This window comes from Pollicipes pollicipes, unplaced genomic scaffold, assembly GCF_011947565.3.
Source record: "Pollicipes pollicipes isolate AB1234 unplaced genomic scaffold, Ppol_2.1 Scaffold_3447;HRSCAF=4054_pilon_pilon_pilon, whole genome shotgun sequence".
Taxonomy (NCBI): Eukaryota; Metazoa; Arthropoda; class Thecostraca; order Pollicipedomorpha; family Pollicipedidae; genus Pollicipes; species Pollicipes pollicipes.
The window spans coordinates 2,684,349-2,707,534 of record NW_023596297.1 but is presented as its reverse complement, the minus strand read 5'-3'; the positions used below and the strand labels follow the sequence as shown (position 1 = coordinate 2,707,534).

Here is a 23,186-nt window from a genome sequence, read left to right as displayed (position 1 = left end):
TTTTGGGCCGCTTCACGTCTAGCAGCATAAAACCAGCCAGGTACCCACGGCGTCCTTAGAGTCCTCCAGCGTCAGGCGTCTTTAAAGTCCTCCAGCGCCAGGTGGCTCAAGAGCCCTCTATAGCCAGGCATCTTTAGAGCCCTCCGCGGCTTATTGTTTTGGCCACACCCAGGCCCTTAACTGCCTTTGGGACCCTCAAACGTGTAAAAGCCCTTGAACTATCTCGATCCCCATAGCGTATAGCAGCCCTTAGACGATCCAGGTAACCAGCGGCCCGTCAGGATCCCATTAGCCGAACCGGATCAGCGATCCCCGCAGCGTCTAGCAACCCCTAGACGGTCCAGGTAACGAGCAGCCCGTCAGGATCCCATTAGCCGAACCGAATTAGACCCTTGGTCCAGGTAACCAGCGGCCCGTGAGGCTCCCATTAGCCGAAATGAATCAGGCCTTTGGTCCAGGTAACCAGCGGCCCGTCAGAATCCTAATAGCCGAACCGAATCGGACCCTTGGACCATCCCGAGCCTCTTCATTTCCTCGTATGGATGCTTTGTCTGTCTCGACGGCCGGTGAATGTCCCCGGACCCCTTGAATATCTGGGGCCCAGCCATCTCAGCGGTGAATATTGTCATCTCATGGGTCCTGGTCAATGATCCATCTTCTTAATACCTCATGTTCGAGGAAATTGTCCAAAGGCTTCTTTCCTAGTCTGGCCGTCTCAGCTGTCCTCCCAGCAGTTTCAAAGAGCCCTTGTGAGCTCCGTCATTTGCTTCGAGCTTCAGGAGGGCTATTTGGAAACATGTGATATTTGAGGATATTAATGATGTGCCCGCCACCTCCCACATCTGAATCAGTCGCGCCCGAAATGATCAAGTGGCCCGAGATCGTCAAGGCAAAACGGTTAACACAGGAAGGACAAAGGTCGCCAAGAAATGTCAGCATGGAAGAGGGACTTTCGCAAACGCATACGCATACGCATACACATACACATACACATACACATACACATACACATACTCATACACATACACATACACATACACACACACACACACACACACACACACACACACACACACACACACACACACACACACACACACACACACACACACACACACACACACACACACACACACACAGTCGCACATCAAGCCATCAAGGGAATGCGCCACACGTGCCGGCGAACCTAAAGACATCAGATCGAAACGATTTTGTTGGATGAGAAAGTTTGTTGAATTAGAATGCTGCAAACAGTGATCGCAGAGAACGGGCAGTCGTGCGACAAATCCATTTTAACAGTGTTGACTCTTGCAGATGGCTCGTGGAAAAGACCGATATGCCGAGAATGCCGGACGGGTGTAGCCAGACTGAAAAGTGATGCCAGGTGAGCGCACTGAAGCCTGTGATAATGTACATATATATATATATATATATATATATATATATATATATATATATATATGTATATCAATAAGATGTCAGACGGAGCAAAGCGTGCCTTGATAGATGCCGTTTTGAAAAAAGCAAGGAGATGCTCACAATCCAGTGGAGGACGCAGGGACTGGCTACTCGGTCCCATCTACATGAGAAACCGGTGTTGTATTCTTTCGAGCCGGGCGGGATGGGAAACGACAGCACCGCTCCAAATAACGCTACCGCACTCTACCAATGATCGCACATGAGCCTTGAAGGCGCAAAGCAAAGCCTTGTGATTGAACCGTGCCTGACGAAGGCACGGCGGTATTTGCACGCCTCGCATGAGAAGGCCCAGCATCCTGTTTACTTTTGAGACAGCTGAATCTATGTGATTGGCAAAAGTGAGTTTGGTGTCCAGGAAGACGCCAAGATCGCGAATCTGCTGGCAGCTATCCAAGCGGCGACCGTCTAGCACGTATGAGTAGTGAACAGGTGACGTACGGGGTATAAATTAAGTAGTATTGTACTTAGCTGGGTCCAGTTTCAGTCCCCAGTTTTTGGACCATCCACAGAGGCAATCCAAATCCGCCTGAAGTGTAAGACAATGTTCTACGATGTCGATTCCGTGATAGATTTTCATATCATCAGCGCACATAAGACACACTCTCAATTTAGTCAGGAAAATCAGCCAGAAAGCAAACGAACAGCAACGGTCTCATGATGCTGCCCTGCGGGACACCAGATCGCACTGGGATCCAGATGGAAGACAAGATGGTCAGGGGCAAGAAACCAAACCAAGGAGCGTCGTGCTAGATAATTGAAGAAGCTCAAGGCCACGAGCAACGAATCGAAAGGGTAGTAGCAGGGTAAAAACAGTTATGTGTGTACAGGTAATGCAGGTGTCGAGTTTCGAGGAAAATAATTGTCTGCCTCTTTGATTTAAGTGGAGCGGTAATGATGTTCCCGCCTCTCCTCCATCCGACTCTGGCCATGGGTAATACCGGCGCTCTCAATGGGCGGATGAGCCCAAATGACTCTACAGTAACGCTTCTATTTCCCAAGGCCCAAACCTTTGTAGCATATCACGCCTGTCCTACAGGAGAGGCGTGAGGGTTAACGCTCCGATGGGTGGCGCTCTTATCAACTGCAGTCCTTGAACAAAACGAATTATTTCCTCGTAACGCCCAAATTTATCCATCTTTCTTCATCTTTGGACACGAAAACCACGCAATTCTCCCACACAACGCACATACCAATTATCTTCATTAATTTTTTCGTCCAATGCGGTTTTAATTGTTCGCACCGTTTTGAGAGTTTTGCTTTACACTACCGCACCATTTCGGAGCATGTATAAGGCATATTAACAACATCAATCACTTCGGAGAATTTTGAGCAAAGCATGCAATAAATCATTCTAAAACAAGCGCGAACATTTTTAAGTTGTGGAATGCAACCATGTTATCAGACAAACGTTGGTTAAGTCGTCCAGAAACAAAAGCCTATCAGCCAATGTCGACAAGACAAACGCACCACCCACTTGGCAAATGCCAGCTAACCGCTACGGGGCACAAATAACCAACGTACTTGACGCGCCCTTAAAACACGATAACTAACTAAAGGCTACAGCAGCCCACAGAGCATGACACCAGTCTCGGCTGGTCGGCAAACCTCGGCCTCCGATTGGTCGGCGCGAGCCGCCCCTCCGGCTGCAGATGCTCCGCGTCTGACACGGGCCGGGCGGCGGCGGCGGATGATGGAGGCGGAGGGGGTCGTCCATTGAGCGGCCGCGCCGGCTCTCGCAGCTGTACAGGCCGGCTGACCGATAGCTCCAATTAGCGCCGGCCGCGGCCGCGGCGGCTACCTGGCCGCCACCGTCGGCCGGCTATCGACCCGGCGACGGGCCGCCGGTGTCAAGCGGGCCAGCCCCGCTCCCAGGGGGCCCGCTCCGCCGATCCGAGGTCGGAACATGCTCAGCCGACCGGCCGCCGGCACGGCCCGCCCCGGCCAGCCAGCCAACAAGCCCGTCCCAGCCGCAGCGGCTCGGACTCAGCCCTCGCCACACGGCATGCTCTCGGTTGATAGGGGGGGGGGGGGGGCGGGGGGGGGGGGGGGCGCTGTTGTGACAGGAACGCTGTGTTGGGTTTCATTAGAGGTGAGCTATGTTTTGAAGCACTCTAACGAGCGGCATAGAGCAGCTTTTGTTTGGGTCTTTTGGGCTCTGTCATAACCCATCGCGTTGTCATCGAGAAGAATGTGAGTCTTCTCGGGTCGTAATCATCATAAGGGCCATTGTCATTGTTCATCACAAAGGTCGCTTTGTATGATGAACTGTCTTTGTTTCATTATGTCCGTGTGACATTGTGGCCATCTAGCTCTGCGTCAATAGCTTTGGCATAGGCGGATCCTGATGGGGGGTGGGGGGGGGGGGCACGGGGCCATGACCCCCCGAAAACTCTGAGAGTGTGTTTTGTCCCCCTCCCCCCAAAGCATTTCCAAAACTTCATAAAAGTTTCGTGTACTTACTGTCCGTTTTAACTTTGATGGTGCAGTATCAAACATTTCTTTCCGTCTCGGAAAAAAGTTAATGAAGAAAAGTTGGCAGCGATTTAAAATCTCAAAACAAAACGCATGTTGGCGCGGCTTAGTTATACTCGGGGCAAACGTTGTGTTTGATAAGTACACTGAACCTCGGATCCCACACCAGCCAGATGGCGACGAATGGTTGCCCCCCCCCCCCAAAAAAAAACCTCCAGGCTAGATCCGCCCCTAAACTTTGGCACACAATGTTGTGCTTAGTTCTGCACAACGCCAATTAATCAAACAGGGGCAATGATGGCAAAGGATTTCTCAGAGACGAGCTCGACATTAAACTGGATAAATTCGAAAGCGTATGTCTGTTACAAGTTTAACTCCCTGATAAGGCTTTTTACATAGCTCTTATCTAAAGGGGAGCTTAGCACATTTCTATGGGGTTTTGAATTTAAGTAGCCACCTTGAAGATCATTCGGTGCTGCTAACGGCCCTGGTGTTTTTAAGGCCTAAAACCCTTTAGTTTCTCAGTTAACTGCCGCGAAGATGTGCAGACGATTTCATGCAAACTAAGATACCCTAGCAATCATGGCGTCATAGCAATGCCATTAAAATCCTGTCATTACATTGGCCATGCGGTGATCAAGGCCAAAACAAATATGATTGTTGAGTTGCTCATATCTGGCGTTCGTGAGCACAATTCCTATATTGACCGTGAATTGGCTCTCAGTCAATGTTGTGCAAGGTTCGATGACGCTATCAAACAATGCCGTATTCCGGGGCATATTTACAAAACATAGAAATTGTGCCATCTAGATCAGCTGTTTTTTCACTTCAAGTCTACCAATAGTTATAAGTAAGCTCATATCATCATACTTTATGCTTACTTTAATAGCTTCATTTTCACTTAAAAGTATAACAATAGTTAAAGTAAGCTTATTTCACCATACCTGATGCTTAATTTAATATATTCAAGCGCGAAACACCCCCTTCAAACCTGTCACATCAAATACAGGTATCGTGTCTAAAGGGAGCAAGAGAGACAGACGTGGCGCTACCATCACCTTGTAGATGGTACCAAAAGATGAGCAGATGGAACCGGTCGCGCTCGGGAACGCTCGGTTTAGTTTGGATTGGCCTTCAATAAGTATTTTAGGGCTATGCGATGAAAGAGAGTGGATAATTGTGGGGCAAGACTGAATACGCCTAAGAATCCTCTGCAGAGACTTGGCGCACGGGAGCACCTCTCCAGGGTACGTGCAGGCGATCAGGCGGGGCGGGGGAGGGGAGGGGAGGGGGACACTCATGGTTGATGCAAGCAGCTTGTCCCTGATAAACGGGGCGCCGTAGGGATGGAGAATGAAGCGTGGACGAGGAACGGAGGGCATGTGTTTGGGAACACGAACAAATTCGCTAACAATGCATTGTGACAGATGATTTCGCAAGTAAACCAGGCAGCGGTGCGCCGACGTAGTGCTACTTTTTCAAATTGATCGACAGATGACTAACTTGAAAACCACCCAAAATGTACATGCAAAAATTTACCACGAAGGGCCAATCGAGGCTGCACAGTACCCTTGTCTTGGGGTGAGCACGACAGATGCAGTATCATATATATATATATATATATATATATATATATATATATATTGCATATATATATATATATATATATATATATATATATATATATATATATATATATATATATATATATATATATATATATATTGCACTTGCCGTGTTTCAGCCCAACTGAGATGACTACGCGAAATATCTCACGGGTGATTTCTTCCCATCTGTTGTCACCTCTTTTGTCTAATGGAAGCGAAAAGGACCTTCCCTGGTCGTCGACAAATGATATAAATCTCTGGAAACCTATCACAACCTCTTTCACCGCTTTAGTGTAATCAACGACTAAGCATAAGCTTCTAACTGATCCGGAGCTTATGAAATAAAAAAAGCTGTGAAAAGCATAGGGGCCAACGCCAATCCGGGATAGTTCAGTGATGACGTATGTCTAAGCAGATTTGTCCATTGAATGCCACCCCTTGCTTCCGCTGTATGAGAGGGGATCTGCATAAGAAGACATCTGTTGTCTCCTGGTGAGTTACTATGTTGCCATGGGTCAAATGTTCAGACACCTCTTTTGCTTTCTAGTACTCCTTTCTACAGTCATCTATGCCATGGCAGTAATTTCTCGTCTTTATCTTCCCTGGTTGAACTGGACTGACGAGCCGCAGAGCTGATTTTCTGGCTGCCGAGAACTGACTCCCCGAAGCTGCCGCTCATCCGGTGGATGCATGGTTTGCGACGAAGTGCGCGCGACTGGCTGCACAAGGCGATTTACGCGCTTACCAATACCCTCCCCCTTTTCTACCTCGTCAAACTGTGTCGGTCTCGTGCTTGGAGATCCAGATCTGCGGAGATCCCGACTCGGCTTTGATTAGTGCTTTGTGTTGTTTATCATCAACTTGGAGCCTTTCGTTCCCCATATAAATTGAACGCGAACCGGTACAGCGCAATGATATTACAATGTTGTGTACAATTTTCGTCCCATACATACGGCCTGTGAGCAAATATCCCGAGAATGTAGCATGTTAGCGTTAAAGGAATTGTGCTTCTTATTGATGAACACTGCATGACGTTGAAGGCAGAGGTTACAAGTATATAAGCTCATCAGACACGTGCTGAGCGAACCTGGTTCGTCTGCTGAGGCCAAACAATTTTTGATCATTTGCGTCTGCGGCCAAGGAGTGTAGTTTCATATTCAGTGGGATCTCACATTTATAAGAAGTTTCGAACCGAAATAGCCACCTTGAAGACCTTTTGATGCTGCTGACAATTATGCTGTTCTTGAGACCTAAGTCCCCCTTGTTTCTGAGCTACACGCCAGCGAAAATGGGGAAAAGTATATCGGGGAACATTAGCATTAGCATTCATGACGTCACCTCAGCATCCATGACGTCATAATAACGTCATTTAAATCCTGCCACTCCATAAGCCATGGGGCAATTAAGACCAATAAAAAGATGATTGTCGAGGCGTTCATATCTGGCGTTCGTGAGCACAATTTCCAGATATAACGGCCGTCAGTTGACTCTCAATCACTGTTGTGCAAGGTCGAATGACGTGCAACCCATGACGCATTGAGGAGCATATCTACTAGATAGAGAATTGTGCTGTCTTAAGCAGCCTTTTCCACTAATTATCCTAATAGTGATAACTGAGCTTGTTTCATCACATCTCATGCCTGCTTCGATGTCTTCAAACGTGAAACATTCCCTTTGAAGGTTACAGTCCTCCAACTTTGGCAAGAAAACACGCCAAATCCGTGGAAGCAACCAATAGTTGGCGTAATTTGGGGGTAGACTGCGTCATCTTCTACTGCACAGCCCCCTAACCCAAGTCATCTGCAGTAATATGCCTCCGCATATAAAGTACACCATCCCGGAAAACTCTTCCTTGCGAACTGTGTGATACAGAGTTGCAGTTTCTTATTCAGTCGGGGATTTCAGCCCGCTAACTGGGGCTCCAGCCCCAACAATTGGAGAAGAAAGTGGGCCGAATGCGGAGAGAGACCAGTTTGTTGGCTTATTTACGGGTAGGTTGAGCCATTTCGTGCCGCTCAGCCCTTTCCACTTTGTGTTACGAAACTACGTCCCCCGTTGCAACCTGACGTTTTAATTTCTTGCGTTTTCCTCACGTTGCAATGCTCATGTGACATGGGCGTAAAGACTTCTTTTGCAAACACTCACTGCAACGATGCTACGCTTACAACGTAGGAGGAAATCGTTTCACATGCTCAGCGGCGCACTAGCGCCCAGCAATCGTCTGGCGCCAAGCATGAGCATACATCGACTAAGCAAGGCTCTATTCATCCTGCACGGTGAAACCCGAGATCAATGGAACCTCAGTAGTTGATATTAACAGCCCGCTCTGATCTGCTCCAGTGAGTTCAACTGGCCGTAATTTGCAGATCCCGGTAATGAGACGCCGGCCCTATTTCTGTGCCGCGCCATGATTGGTCGACTCACGGCACCCAAGCCGAGAACGTTCCATCAAAGTCAGCCTATTGCGCACTGTCACAAGGCTCTTCACAGCAGTAACCTCGTTATTATCAGACGAATGGGTGCACCTTGGAGGAGGTGGGCCGCTTTAAACTCTGAAATAGCGGCTGGATATTCTGACGCTCGATTGAGCGCGAGCACTTGGATGTCAATCGGGTGGGTACTCCCACTGGGGGTGGGGGTCGTGCTGCGACGTTGCGTCCTCACCGTTGGCTGTCGGGCACCGAACCCTCTGGTCTGGTCTGGTCTGCTCGCCGCCGCGATAAGCACCAGCGGCGCGCAAGCCGGCGCTCCGCCGGCAGCCAGCCCCTTCCGATTGGCCTCCGTGGGCAACGGCGCAAATGGGATCCGAAATTGGCTGGCCGTTGTGGCTACGCTCGGCGAATTACCGGTGTCGACAGAGGCCGAGCGCCTCTGGAAACCAGGGCGACCTGCAGATAACACGGTCTGCGGCCGGGGAGCAAAAAATGTCTGTCTTTAACTTGCGGGGAAACACAGCTGTTCGCAGAGCGGGGAGCTGTGAAGAGAAGACAGGAGTGGCAACACAGCAGTCTGTATGGAGAGAAAAGAAACTGCACAGCTGCCTCCATAGAGCCCGCACAGGAATGATATGATTATTTTAGAATCACAGTGCCACAGAACGCAAGAAGTGCTTGCCCGATAGTGAATGTCAGAAAGCACTTGCTCCCAATCACGTTGGCGATGCCAGGCGCAAGGACATTGTCAATGCGGCACGGTAATTTACATCGACAGCTTGACGACGCAAACCGCCTTTATGGTTTCCATGACAGCGATGTACGGCTGTTATAGCCGCTGCGCTGGGGCAATTACCCCCGTTATTGCTGCCGTGGGTGTCCAATGGCTACCTTGGCAGGCAACAGGTGTACTGCACCCCACCCCGTACGGCGGAACGAGGAACAACACGTTGGCAGCCCGACAGCACTGCCTATTTGCCATGCAGAAGAATTGAAAACAATATAACGACAATCAGCAGCATGCTAATGGCAATGTAACAACAGTTTGGGTCTACTAGAGCTGCTACTTTCGGCCCCAAGGCCTACGAAGTGGTGAAACGAGAAGCGCGCAGTGCTCTTTACGTGGGTATCGCTGGCACATCCTTAAATTTGGACGGTCTCTCAGACCTAAAGACGCAGAACACTGTTGATTGGTATCTTAAAAACACAGGAGGCAATTCTGCTCACACTGCATGTATGCGAAGGCCGCTAATTTAAACAATCATGATTTACACCACAACAACGGGCAAGTTTAAACAATCATGCTTATCACTACGTAACACGCGCCCGGCCGGGCAGGCTGAGTTCCTACGGCTTTTCAAGCACGGCTCAAACACGAATGCTTGCAGCCACACTACATTTTCAGCACCTGTTCATCTACCAATTCAGCATCGTTCGTGCGCACTTGAAGCTTTGATGTGCCAAGGTCAGTTACCTAGGGTAGGGCAAAGAGATCAACCTCTAAAAAACATAATCCCTAATAACTTTTGTGTACATTGTTTGTCATTGTTCACGCTTGCTACAACTGAAGTGCATAATAGCACCTACAGTTCGTATGCTTCAGATTCTTCGTAGCAGGCGAGGCCAATGAGCTGGGGTGGGGTTAATGTTTGTTATTGCTTATAATTGGTGCAAATTTGCACGTTTTTTGTGTAGTTTTGGTGTTTTTATGTAAGGAACAGAGTAATAACCCAAATGCACAGCCGTCATGTGGCCACGGAGCACATGCATTGGCCTGGGTCATGACGTACCTCTATGGGTGTCCCTGCAAAATACATGCTGTGCTCAAAATAGACAGTTTAATAGGCAATTCTTGGCGTAGAATTCGAATATTTCACTACAAGTATCCTGTGACAACATTCCAATGCATAATAAGGCCACAATAGGTCACGTGAGGACATTCAAGGTTATATGAGGTCATCCGAGCTCAATGATCTCTGTTGTCAGTGGCGTAGAGGCTAGGTTAACGAGCAAGTTGTGTGCATCAACCTCCATATGGTCATTATGAAGCTGGTGACGGGACATTTCATGCACCAACGTACGTACACTCATTGTATTACAACTGCATTGCCAATTGTCGAAAGGGCTAGGTATAATGTGTACAACAGCTATGCGATCTTGAGTACCTGCAAATGTACAACACAATATTTCTGACGGCAGAAAAAAGATTGTACTGGTCACTTAGACCCGGTTAACACTTGAAGTTTACCGTTTGGAATACAATTTTGACATATGTTGAACTCCATGCTGATCTCTAGGTCGGCCAAGAATAGTATTTTTGTGCATGGGATACTTTGTCCCACGCCCGCCACAGGAACACAAATTAATAAATAATAGTTTTTTTACAATATATGTATATATATATATAAATATTTATATATATAATAGTATTTAGATATATATATATATATATAATATATATATAATATATTATATAGATAGATAGCATATAGCGCGAGAGCGAGAGCGAGAGAGGAGAGAGGAGAGCGAGCGGAGCGAGAGCGCGAGAGATATCTCATCTATATTACTCTCTATATATATCTAATCTCTATATCCTTTCTCATCTCTCTCTCTACTCCTCTCTTTCTTTATTTCCTTACTCATGTCTCTATATATCTTTCCTGTCTTCTCTATATATATATATATTTACTATATATATATATATATATATATAATCATATGTAGTGCATTTTTAAGACATCCGGTTCCATACCCAGCGATACAGTTGGCTTAGTTAGTATATTGCGGTTCTCTCGGCCGCTCCACAGATGCTCGTGGCGCGTGTTTGCGTCCGATTGTGCGTGTTTGGGAAAAACAACACGGTTCAGTGCGTCTGTTTTTCCTACACAGACTGCTTTGTAGTCAGCATGGACATATCACGCGAGAAACCAACTTGTACTTTAATACGCTTTTGGGCATTATGCATTCACACGGCGTTCCCAAGCAATCACTCATCGTCTTGTTAACAAAACGATGTGACATTTTACATTACAGCATGTTTGCACAGACATATGGCGGGCGCCTCATTCATCAACATGCCCTTTTCTTGACTTTTAATGTGTATTTTTATGAAAACATCGTGGTGTCCCAAGCATTCAGCTGCGAATGAAGGATTTCGGTTTTGATAAGACTGTTTTTGCGACAGCTGAAAGGACAAGAGAAAGCTGCGAGACCATAATCACCGGATATTTATACACTCCGCCGTCCAAATCAGTGAGCTTCTACCTGCACGCTGGAACACGGGAAGAGGACAACATGTAGGAAATCAGCTCCCGTGAGTGTTGCACGACGTACTTGTACTGTCTTTCACTCTTTTGGCACAAGGACATCGCATCAGTGGGCCTCTTACCATATCTGCGTCGTTTGATTATATTCATTGGTCGATGGGTACCAAATGCAACATTTTAATTTGTTTAATGATTCCCGGTCTGGGTGCCCCATATGTGCAACGAAGTCTTATATTGTGCCCTTCCGTCCGGGTGGGAAGGAATGTCTCACTCAGGACTTACTCAAAGCCGGAGAGAAAAAGCCGTATACCTGGTTTGCGCAGTTCATGACGAATTTCTACCGCGTTATTTTTATGATTATGGACACACTACCAAAGATGTGCTTCTCGCTGCAGGGTTGGGCGGGAGCATGTTCAGTCTACGAGATAAACAGCAAAAATACCGTGGGACTCCCTGCCCATCACTATGAAAGTAATGCATTCAATTTGCTTTGCTTTCTCCAATGTGTGTGTTCTGTGTGGTTTGCAATACACTTATTGGTCAAAATGATTGAGCAATAAATGCTACGAAGGCTTGGATCACTACATTTCGGAAAACAATCGGCAGCTATGAGGTCATTATCACGCGAATTGAATGAAACGCACCACCACCCATATATGGCTTTGATTTACCCGCTATGGCGTGTAGCACAGTAACTCTTTTCTAAGCGGATTTTGCTTTGGAAACAGGCCATGGCATGTTCTAAAGTAACGCGTTGACTGAAGCTTGAACCAATGCGCTTATCGATGAATGGCGTACGCCACCCGCTGTGCCAATCACAAACGTTCATTTGTAATGACGTCATTCATGCTAGTAGTGGAGCCGCTTTGAGCCCACGAACCGCAAAGGACGGGTCGAAAGAGGTAAAAAGTTGTCCTCTAGTCCGTAACAGCTGACGGCGGCGCTGAGCAGATTCTCTCGTCGTCAGATGTCACGGACTAGGACTACACTCTAGAATTACTGTAGTGTCCGGTCCGATCGCGTGACTTCAGAGGTTGCGGTCACGTGGCCGAATGACCACACTGGGCCTCACTCGGACCGGCCGACCACTCATGCTTGGGGCTCCAACGATTGGAAGTCGTGTATCGACGCGCACTTGACAATTGCAAATAAACAAATGCAGTGCTGTGAAGAAGATGGATACGGTAATTTGAAACAGGAAATGATTGCAATTAAAAACAGTGTTTCACATGTGTAGAGTGTTTTGAACTGAGAGGGCCATTTTGAAGACCATCCAATGCAGTTCACATCCATGCCCTTTGTACTATCAAAAACTTTTATTTCTGAGCGTACTGCTCGCGACTCTGAGCAGACACTTTCCTGCAGGGTGCTTCAGCATCATCAAAGCGTACCTGATGCCATAGAAACATTTCGAAAATACCGCCACTTCAGTGGCTATGTAGTGCTCAAGGCCAAATACAGATATGAGCATCCAACCATTCATGCCTGGGGCACGTCAGCGCGATTCATCGAATTCACGAACGCCATTTGGTCCTTAACTAACTGAATGCGTTGAGTACAAGCTTGTAGCGCGACTCACACTTTATTCTACATAATGCAGAAAGTCGTGCAGTGGTGCAAAATCTGACGTAAATGAGGCTGGGAATCGAATAAGTTAGAAATAGCGAGGCAACAGAGTACGTGAATGGAAGTGAAACATGTAAAATAGCGGAAAAACATATCAGAACACGACGAGAAAGGGGCAAATCACGAACTTACAACGATATTTGAGTCCAGCAAACGCGCCATAGAAAACATCGCCACCTGTCGGCAAGCTGAAGCGCTACAAGTGAATCGGCCCGTCCGCTACAGTGTCAATTCTAACACGACCAGTCTGGCAGCGACTTTGACCTCATAAAGACGCTTCATGACGTAATGAAGTGATCACGTACTGAGGAACATTTTTACTATATAATGAAATTGTGTTGTATTGAACAGTATTTTATAGCTAACAGTACACCAGGGGTGTAGTTTTCAATTCATTGTGGGGGAGGGGGGCTTCAGCCCTCTTCCCTCAGTTTGGTCTCCGGTACCCAGCTTTGGCAAGAAAGTGGGGCAAATTTGGAGAAAAATCTGTTTGATTGCATAATTTATATTTTGGGGAAAGGTTGAAACCTTGTCTTTTGTTTAGCCCACCCCACAAACTCATTTTAGGAAACTATGCCCCTGCAGGAAACCAATAGTCGCAAGGGGGCTTAATGCATCGCATTTGGTGCTTGCCTTAAGATATTCAAATGCGGAACGTTCCCTTTCATTTCTTTATTGGGTTTTGTTGGTGTTTCCGGGATACCTATCGGTGTTATCTTTAGACGTGACTTGTCCTGAAGTCTCACTAGAGCATGTTTTTGGCATACGCCCAAGAAATGGAACAGCGCTTTAAAACTGGTTCTTTCAAAAACGGTACGACATGACATGCCGACTTGCTCACACCATTTTAGACATTTCTGCACATGAATTTGTTGTCATCTTCGGGAACGATTTCCGCAAGTGATGCCCTTCAGGTGAACTTCCTTGCTTTTCAGATACCGCAGACGGCCAGCGGTCTTAAAGCACGTACGCTTCAAAGTTCATTTCGCACGGTTGATGGGACCTTGTTAGAATCGCTGAAACAACATTCCCTTGGGGCTTGCGTTTGGAGGACAGGCGTTGAAAACGTCTTCCACTTACTGTATTGACAAGGGCAGAACAGCCGCCCCATCATGTGCATGAACATTACGTGGACTAAACGTACTACCATCCAAGGACATACCACCACTGAGAGGAAGTCTGCTGAGTTGGAGCATCTGTTTGCCAGGAACTGTTCCGTGGCGTGACCCCGTGTATTGTGTCACCACCACGGCATTGTTGCGGTGGCGTCGCAGCAACAGCACAATCTCACGGAGGACACTGTCGAATTGGAACAAATGTTCGTGTTTGTGTGCGGCAGGTCACTGACATACGACCCACGGGCTGCCCGGCTCTGATCAACATAACAGACGTGTATTAGATGTTGGTGGCCAGATTGCATACGGCGTCGAAATTAGCTGCATTTCTCGGTGGCGCGATCCGTCCTTTTTCACGTAGAAGTCCAACGTTGCTCGTCCCAGGATAGGTGCCAGCGATTGACTGCGAAGATGCTGTAAATATCCGCTTCGAATGCCCGCCGCCGTCCTCACGACGGGCGTGGTTTCTTTAAGCACGGGGACACGTGATTGCTTTTGACCAAACTATCCCTGATCAGTGCCCACAAGAATGCACATTGTGGATTGATGAGCGGTGCGTTGAGTGGTGCATCAATGCCCTATTGTTGTTTTGCATGTCATGAAGGTAAGCGAAGCTCCAATTCGCCTTTATCGATATGAAAAGCAGGCCAGCTAATTATGACACATGATGCTGAGGTCGGCAAAACATGTTCCTTGTTGCCTACACGCGCACTTTTACAACGAAGGCATAAAGGGTGCAATCTATGAGCGTTCAAATCAACAGCATTCGCTGAAGAAAGACATTCATCCCCGACGTTATTTTGTAGCAGAACATCCGCCTCAGCAGTTGTTGACATATCGCGATAAATTAAACAACAACGATGACCGGAATGGGAGCAGTTCATCTTCCGAGTTCGTGCTGTTCGATAACATCACACCGTTCTCCGGAGAGCACGTTGTTCGGAGAACCATTTTCGAACTTCTCGTGAACCTACGAGAACTGCTCGAGCACATTGCCTGTGCTAAGATGTTCGCGCTCCCAGGACATCGAGTATATATCACATGGCTGTGGCTGCCACCTGCTTCACTGCGCGAAGGGCCGGCGCCGTTAACGCCGGTAAAGCGCCGCCCCCAGCGACATGGCATTGATTTGCATCCTAATGACGCACTGTGCGTCTTAATTGCTTTTCGAGACTTTCATTGCCTTCGTGAATTAGCGGCCCTGCGTACATAGTCGCTATATGCATGAATGCTCGAGCCTTGCGGCATGTTTTCGATGACTTGACCACAGACTTGGTCTTTGGAAGATTACATTTATCATGATTTAGTTGCTCGGCGATAATTAATCAATAAGACATCAGTACATAGTGCACTAGAACATTGGAAAACAATGTCAAAGGCCCAGCCACGTCACTCTCCTGATCTTTCCCACCGGTTCCCGGACCCCCCCCCCCCCCCCCCCCCCATATAGTTCATAGTTAAAGACATGACAGAGAAAAAAGTGAAATTAATCCTAGCCCAAGCGACTCAGTACGGATGCATCAAGTGCCTTAAAAATGATCTAAGCAAATGTCTCGCGACGCGGTACTACGTGGGGCGCTGTACTGGTGGTGCCATCTATGGGCGCCATCTGAAGTACCATACTGCGCATGGAATGCCGACCAACCAATACTGCATGCATGCGGCTTTCGTGCAAGCATGATATATTTATCCCCAGTGGCTGTTCGACTGGGAGGGCACCACCATACCATGGGGAGTAGATCGGACGCAATCCTGAAACGGAGCCAGCCCGCGTTGTCGGGATGGCGGCGGTGCGCGAAGGCTGTGTCGATTACAGCTCCATCGACCAGACACGAGTTATATCGTCCATATGACCCGGACCTCCACGCACTTCATATCCCGATCTCCCATAACGTCGGCTCGCCGGTAAATCGGCCCCCATTCCGCAATCTATATGGTTCAGCTGCGTCCGAAAATTAGAGCCATAAAGTGTCGGAACTTATCAGCGGCGACATACAAGACTATCTCCCAGCCGGGGTAAAGATGAAAGGGACATGCAATTGGGTAACTGCTGTCTCATTTTCTCTGACTGTGTTATGGACAGCCAATGGCGGGCTCCCGATTTCAGCCTCAACGGTAGAGTGCAGATGCCACACTTACTGTAAATTTACGTGCCTTGGCGACGCAAGCGTATGCATAACAGTTCGCAAGGACCGTGCACCATCGCGGCCCGACGAACTTCTGTTAAAAGTGAGCACATGGGTCTGAACCAGTCAGACACATCGGCACCTCTTCAAAAGCAGAAGTTTGCAAACATCCTTGATGCGCGCTCACATGATCGCGCTGGCATTGAACAAGACAAGTTGTAACACAGCGAACATTAACTTTGGCACGTGTTTTCGCAATGCGTCCCAGAGGAGGTGCCAAGCTGTCGCCTCCCAGCGCTCGGCGCAGCAGCCGTGGGGTGCAGCTCGGACAGGCTGCCGGCACATTTGTCGGGCTTGGGCGACGGCGCGCTGGGGGCGGCCGATGGCCGTCGTTATGGTCTGGAACGGGGCCATACGGAGCGTCATTACACAGTCGGTGACCGACCACAGATCGTCCGCACCCTCCTCGCCGAATCCTCCCCGAATATATATATATATATATATATATATATATATATATATATATATATATACACATATACGTATGCTCTTGCACAGCCATATACGCTCTGGATGAAGCCTGACTTACACTTGCTCGTTAATAAGGCCCGAATTTAGATGCGTGGATAGGCCATTTTATTTAGTTTTTCCGAACTTCGTGGGTGATTGAATTTTTGACGAGTGTGGATTCATTCAGCCCGTTTCTGGGATCTCAGAAGGTAACTGATAGCTTGTCTCACGGGCTATCTCAGACAAATGCCGCGCTCTGTTCCAGGAAGATGCGATTTAAACAGCTAAAACTGTGGGCAGACGGCATCAGCAAGCAAGAAGTACCAGGCACGCCAGCTCTGTCAACTCAAAAGGTCATCATAGTTACTGTAGCTTCTAGTGTAACGCACATATTTGGGCACGAGCCAATGTAAGAAAGCCTCATCTTTTGATGCACACCTCTGTTGCGAAACAACTCTGAAAAGCCTACGAAATGAAGAATATCAAAACATTTGTAGCTTCTCATAACGAAATCTGTCAGCTGTAGAAGATGCCAGCTTTGTGCAATGACTCCCACTTATTCAAGCGACAATTATTTAAAAACACGAAGGAGTCTGCCTCCGTAACTGTACGAGTCTCATGCAACTTGCCAGGCCAGTCACCCAATATTTTCGGTTCCCGATCCACCACCCTCATGCTGAGGTCATTCATGTATATCGCCATGTATCACCAGGGCATATCGTTGTAGATGTCCAGCTTTAACACGCGCTGGGATGGGGGATCAACTTGATCCCGAAGGTTTTCACAAACTAAGTTACGAACGGCGGGGCGAAGCTACGCGGAATTTTGCATAGCTATAGTCAGTTTTTAGGAAATCTTTTAGCATAAACACTACATGGACCATGCAAGGTTGCTGACCTACGGAGGGTCAAAGTCTCGCCATGGTCATCACCGAAGGCAATTTCTAGGAAATCGTTCAACGTGATGTGACAACGGAGTGTTACGCGAAACCATACATCTCTGAGATAGCTTTTCAGGCACTTTAATTTAGGATTACAATAAATTTCATTGACCTAGGGCCAGGTATGAAGATCAGATTGGGAGCAAAACCAGCCTGCCTTTTTACTTGAAAGCTTGTTATATGAGGTAGTTTGTGGTGCTCGTTTCGATTTCTTTATAACAGGGACAACAAACTACATCTCACATGAGCTCCTTAAAGATTAGAATAGATAATTGACCTGAAATGACCAGGTCAACACATTTTGGAACATACCACCCAGCGATATCCTTGACGTTTATCTAAATGCAAACACCAAAACGATCTCATAGGATTTTGGTCACCATGACCTTCTTAAGGCCAAAAGGTCATTGACTTAAATGAACAACACCAGCCTCTTCTTAGAACAGGTGTCTAGGTTCAAGGTCTGGGGAGGTCTGGGGACACTGTGAACACCAATTTGGAGTTGGATTTTGTCTGACCTTATTCGACCCGAGTTAAGATTCAGAAGCTTTAAATTTGGACACACGGGGGTTTACGTACAGGCCAACCCACCCTGTGAATTTAGTGTCTCTAGGTCTCTTAGTTCTTAAGATTACATGGGGAGGGGGAATTAACTCCCCACCTGAGCAAAGGGTATTCAGACAGCCACCCTGGCGCGTGTTAAAGTGAGTAATATAGTTCACATCGGCTCACCATGACCAGAATACCCTCCCTTAAACAGCCCAAAATTCTCAGGAGGGTGTGGCAGAATGGTTGGAGAAATTCACGCCGTTTCAAGACTATTTCAAACCGTCCAGAAATAGCCGCCAGTAAGCCCCAGCGAGGTTCTTTCAAGTCCCAATCTTAAATTGGATAGTTTGAACAGGATGGTTGGGAAAAAGACACCAAGTTTCAACACGCTTTTTCAAACGGTTCAGACACAGCAGCTGAAAAGCTCCAGTGAGGAACTTTTCAGACCCAGATCTTAACTAACTTCAACAATTAATCTGTTCTTAGACACCGACACTCCGATTGGCGCGCTATTTTGCGCGGACCACATCGTAGCATTCTCCGCGCAGCTCTCCGCATGGGGAGATGTAACGATATACAGCTGGGAGGTGGTAGGGCCCTCTGCTATGCGCATAAATGTAATTAATTAGCGGCTGGCGCTAGGAATCAGCGATATTAACTGTCAGCTCATTGATACAGATGGCGATATCTATCACCTTTTGTCGTCGGTAGTCGTAAATGATCATAGTGGGCAAGGGGGTGGGCCCGGCTGGTAATGTCAGCAGTATCAAGGCGATGTTAATGTTTGTAGCAGCGCCGTTATCAATGATGCATCTGTAGCAGATAAACCCATCGGAAAGTCGAACTTCGGGTCAAGAGACATGGGGGAGGGGGAGGACGAGACATGGGGGAGGGGGAGGCCCAGACACACCGAGTCTGGGCCTCATAGTGAAGTAGGAGTGGAGTGGAGTCAGAAAACTGTGATGGGAAAATGCGGCTGGACTACAAAAACAGCGTGGCGGCACGAGCCGCGTCGCATGTCGCCGTCAGTGTAAGCTAGTGCCCGGGCAGCATAGTGCACAACGCACAATACCCACAGCTGATGCGTTCCCAGCGCGCGCTAGCTTCGGGTGTCGTCGCGTGGGGGACGTCTGGAACACCGCCCCTGTGATGGGGAGGGGAGGGAGCGCCGGTCCGGTGTCGTCCGGTGCCCGTCGGTCCCACTGTCGGCGTGGCGGGCCGGGCCCGGTCGGGACAGCCGGCCCTCGCCACCCATCGATCCAGCGCGCGCCGAGCTGGCCTGCCAGCGCGTCTGCCGCCGCGTGCCCGGCCGGCAGTCGGTCGAGGCGGCGGGCAGCGGGCGGCCAGCAGCATGGCGGTGCGGCAGTTCCCGCCGATCGTGGACCTGAACGTGGGCGGCGTGTGCTACACCACCTCACTGGCCACACTCACCGCCTGCCCCGGCTCGCTGCTCGGCCAGCTGTTCGCCGGCGACGCGGCCGAGCCGCCGCCGCAGGACTCCAAGGGCCGCTACTTCGTCGACCGCGACGGCGTGCTCTTCCGCTACGTGCTCGACTACCTTCGCAGCCAGAAGGTGATCCTGCCGGAGAATTTCCAGGAGGCCGAGCGGCTGCTGCAGGAGGCCGAGTTCTTCCGGCTGCCGGAGCTGGAGGAGGCGCTCAAGTCGCCGAGCATCGGCCGACTGCGGGTGGGCGGCGAGCGCTCGCCGGGCTGCGTGACCGTCGGCTACCGCGGCACGTTCGCGTTCGGCCGCGACGGCCTGGCCGACGTCAAGTTCCGCAAGCTGGCGCGCATCCTGGTGTCGGGCCGCGTCACGCTCTGTCGCGAGGCGTTCGGCGAGACGCTCAACGAGTCACGTGACCCGGACCGGGGTCACGTGGACCGCTACACCAGCCGCTTCTTTCTCAAGCACTCTTTCCTCGAGCAGGCGTTCGACATGCTGTACGACGCCGGCTTCCGCCTGGTGGCCAGCTGCGGCTCCAGCACGGCCGGCATCCCGGGGGTCTCGGAGAAGCCCGGCTCCGACTCGGAGGAGAACCGCTGGAATCACTACAATGAGTTCGTCTTCGTACGCGACTGAGGCCGGCGGGCGACGCGCCGCGGTGCCAAGGGCGGGGTGGCTGGGCGTGTTTAGGCGGCAAGTTCCAGGTGAGAGGAGACTCGCAGGAGGCGAGACAGAGTCCGGCATTGGTGCTCTGTAGAGACAGTCGGCGAGATCCAAAAGTTTTGACCATGACCCTCATGGATTGTGCCGTCGCTTGGGCCGCGTGATGTCCATTTTGGTGTGTGGGCGACAGCACCCAGGTCGGCGCGAAATGGATGAACCATTCAACGGCATTCGCGGCATCTCCAGCCCTCGACAAGCAGGACCTTGACGCCGTCAACGTTGCAGCCTTGGCAAAAGCCAGTTATAATTAATTGTTTCTGTTGTAACGTTGCAATGTCTTCTAGAAGCATTGGCGCGGGTGCCCACATTGCGGTCGTCGCAGTTCCGCACGGCGCCTCATTACCAGTCCGCGCTCGCAGTCCGGCCGAATGCCCGCTGGTGTCGCGCCAAATTAACTTCGAATGACATTGGTAATGAAAACACACATGCCAGCGGAGCACGACGAGTGAAATGACCTAATGCTGCCAGACTATCCTCGAACCATCCCGACCACGCCGTGAATGAGCCCGTAAAGGCGGCGGATGGGCGGGTCTGTCCGGCGGCGCGTCTCAAGCAGTCCCGGTACCCGACCCTCTTGTTGTGGACCGGTCGGTCATTTCGTCACCCAGTCTCGGGGAGATAAGGTGGGTACGGCAGTAATTAATGCTCTTCAGAGAGGCTTCTGGACGACCGTACCACTTGGAGTCACGGCACAGCGATGGTACAGGAGTGAAACAGACGGCTAAGGCATTTTGTGTTTCTCCGCTATGATTTTCAGACTTTTATTTCCCATCTGAGAAAAACCAAGTATGTCAAACACCACCGGCTTCTGTAAGTCCAGACCTCATTGATTGCCACCGATCATTCGCCTAGGAGACAATGACAGCAGGTTTGAACCATCCAAACAACCAGCTGAATGACTCGAACGATCGAAGAGACAGCCCATTTCATTGAAATGCCAACTGTACTAAAAGTGATCCAAATGCTATGCTGGACTCTTGATCTCGGGCAGTGCCAAGAACTGTCTGAATGTCAACGAACATGAGGAAATGAATGCTGATCAGCAAGAACAACCGATGGCCAGGTATTGTACGTTCATTACTTCTGCCAAGTTCAGCTGGGACATTCTGTTCTGTTCAGTGCAGCGCGGACACAAAATCTGCAACCAATGGACATCAAATCACCTCTGGCTTTGGACATTCATGTGTTAACTACCGCGTATCATGCGGGCTACCACTCCCACATGTTTTAAAACGACGTGGAAGGCTGATGCAGATGGCTACGATAGCCCTCTGGTGGGTAACAGCACAGTAGCGTTCTTCACGTAGTGTTACGCATATTCTTTCGGGGCTGATCGGTTGTGATCTTCTCAAGACACCAGTGCAATATGTGCGGGCTGCGATGTGAATAGACAAACAAGCTGCATGAGTGACTAGGGTTTTCGACAATGATTGTGTCGAACTGTGTCTGCTAAAAGGTCGCCCGAGCCCGGTGTAAAAAGTCAGGGTACTGCTCGTGTGCTGTTGACTCTGATCGGAGACGATGCGAAAACAATCGGAGCACCGAGTGCGCTCCTGCTGATTCACCAATCAGCGTGAATCATTCTTCTAGTCGTTACCTATGTTTGTGCTGTTAATACATACCTATAAGAACATGTGCGTCTCTTGTCTTCTCACAGAACCAAGGCCTATGATCTGTGATTACTGAGGAGGCGACCACATCGTTAAGAGCACATGAAATTGAACTTTTATCTCAAAGGACTGACCTTGCGTGCAAGAGCCCTGGTTTTGCATTGGGTCCATCTGAACGGTGCACTAGCCCTTTCACGCAAGTATCATTTAGCATAGACCTGATGTGATGCCAAATACGAAATGCTCAAAGAAAATGTGATGAGCGGGAAAAGAATCATGATTGTCGCAAGAGGTATAAAAATAGCCGCTGCTTCTTAATCCCGAGACGCTCTTGTTTTGTTATCTTACACTTGTTTGTCATTGCACGTTTTCGGTACTTGGTGATTTGGTCCAATGGGACCAAATACGCAAACCCAAAATGGAGAACTAGTACATGGTGGCGAAACAACAACACTTCCTGAGTAAACTGTACCGGTAAAGTCAATACGTCAGACTTAAAACACAAGTTTCGCCCTGTTTATCATATTTGACCTAAAGTTCAGAATCTGGCGCCTGTTCAGTGCGGTGAGACCCAGTTATGTAACATTCCAACAAATGCTAGCGTGGAAATGACTCCTAAGATTAGGTGCAGCAGTCCTCTCCATCACCTAAATGCACGGTGCATTTCCTCGCGGACTTCCGAGCGGTCGCGGGTCGCTTCGGAGATCCCAGCTGCCCATGACGACGGCATCTTGACCAATGCCGTTGCCACCGAGCACTCTGCACTGCACTGGGTATTTGGGAGCACGGTATATGGGAGCACAAGCACTGCTTGGCAACTGGGTATTTTGTAGGGATGCTTCATCGGGACGAACATGCTTCCGAGTAGAGGCCTGACGTCACATCCCAGCCGCATAATTCGAGCCCGACAGCCGCGCGCCTCACGCCTCCCGCCCGGCTCGCTGTGGTGAGCGCAATGCCGTGCCCAACGCTGGTATATGACAAAGCCGTCTGAATTGGGCCATTCAAATGCAAACGTTGAAAATACGGTAATTTCAACGAACAGTGGTGCGTGTGCCACCACCCTGCTGCACTGCATTCTCCATCCCTGTCCGCGCTAGCCTGGCGATGGTTATTCGAAAAGCAACACAAATCGTTGGCCAGCCGTCAGGACAGTGCTGGGAGGACGCGGTGGAGCTGACGGTGGCCACTGCTCCAGTCCAGGGGCACCGGTTCGGACGCCGGCTCGTCCCCGTCTTCTCTAGAGCTCACCGGTCCACCAACAGTCGTCGGGCGCGGCAGGCTCGA

The 23,186-nt window shown here is 49.3% G+C and overlaps 1 protein-coding gene across 1 annotated transcript; it reads left to right on the top strand.

The window, feature by feature from the left end:
• The first annotated feature begins 19,453 nt into the window (after positions 1-19,453).
• Positions 19,454-21,922, top strand: LOC119091665 (BTB/POZ domain-containing protein KCTD16-like). The gene has a single exon (XM_037214476.1). It carries the CDS (start codon positions 19,474-19,476, stop codon positions 20,200-20,202), a length of 729 nt encoding a protein of 242 aa, XP_037070371.1. The 5' UTR covers positions 19,454-19,473; the 3' UTR covers positions 20,203-21,922.
• Positions 21,923-23,186: the final 1,264 nt, after the last annotated feature.

Bases quoted from the DNA above. Each gene is read 5' to 3' on its own strand.
- LOC119091665 (XM_037214476.1), top strand. From the start codon at position 19,474: ATGGCGGTGCGGCAGTTCCCGCCGATCGTGGACCTGAACGTGGGCGGC.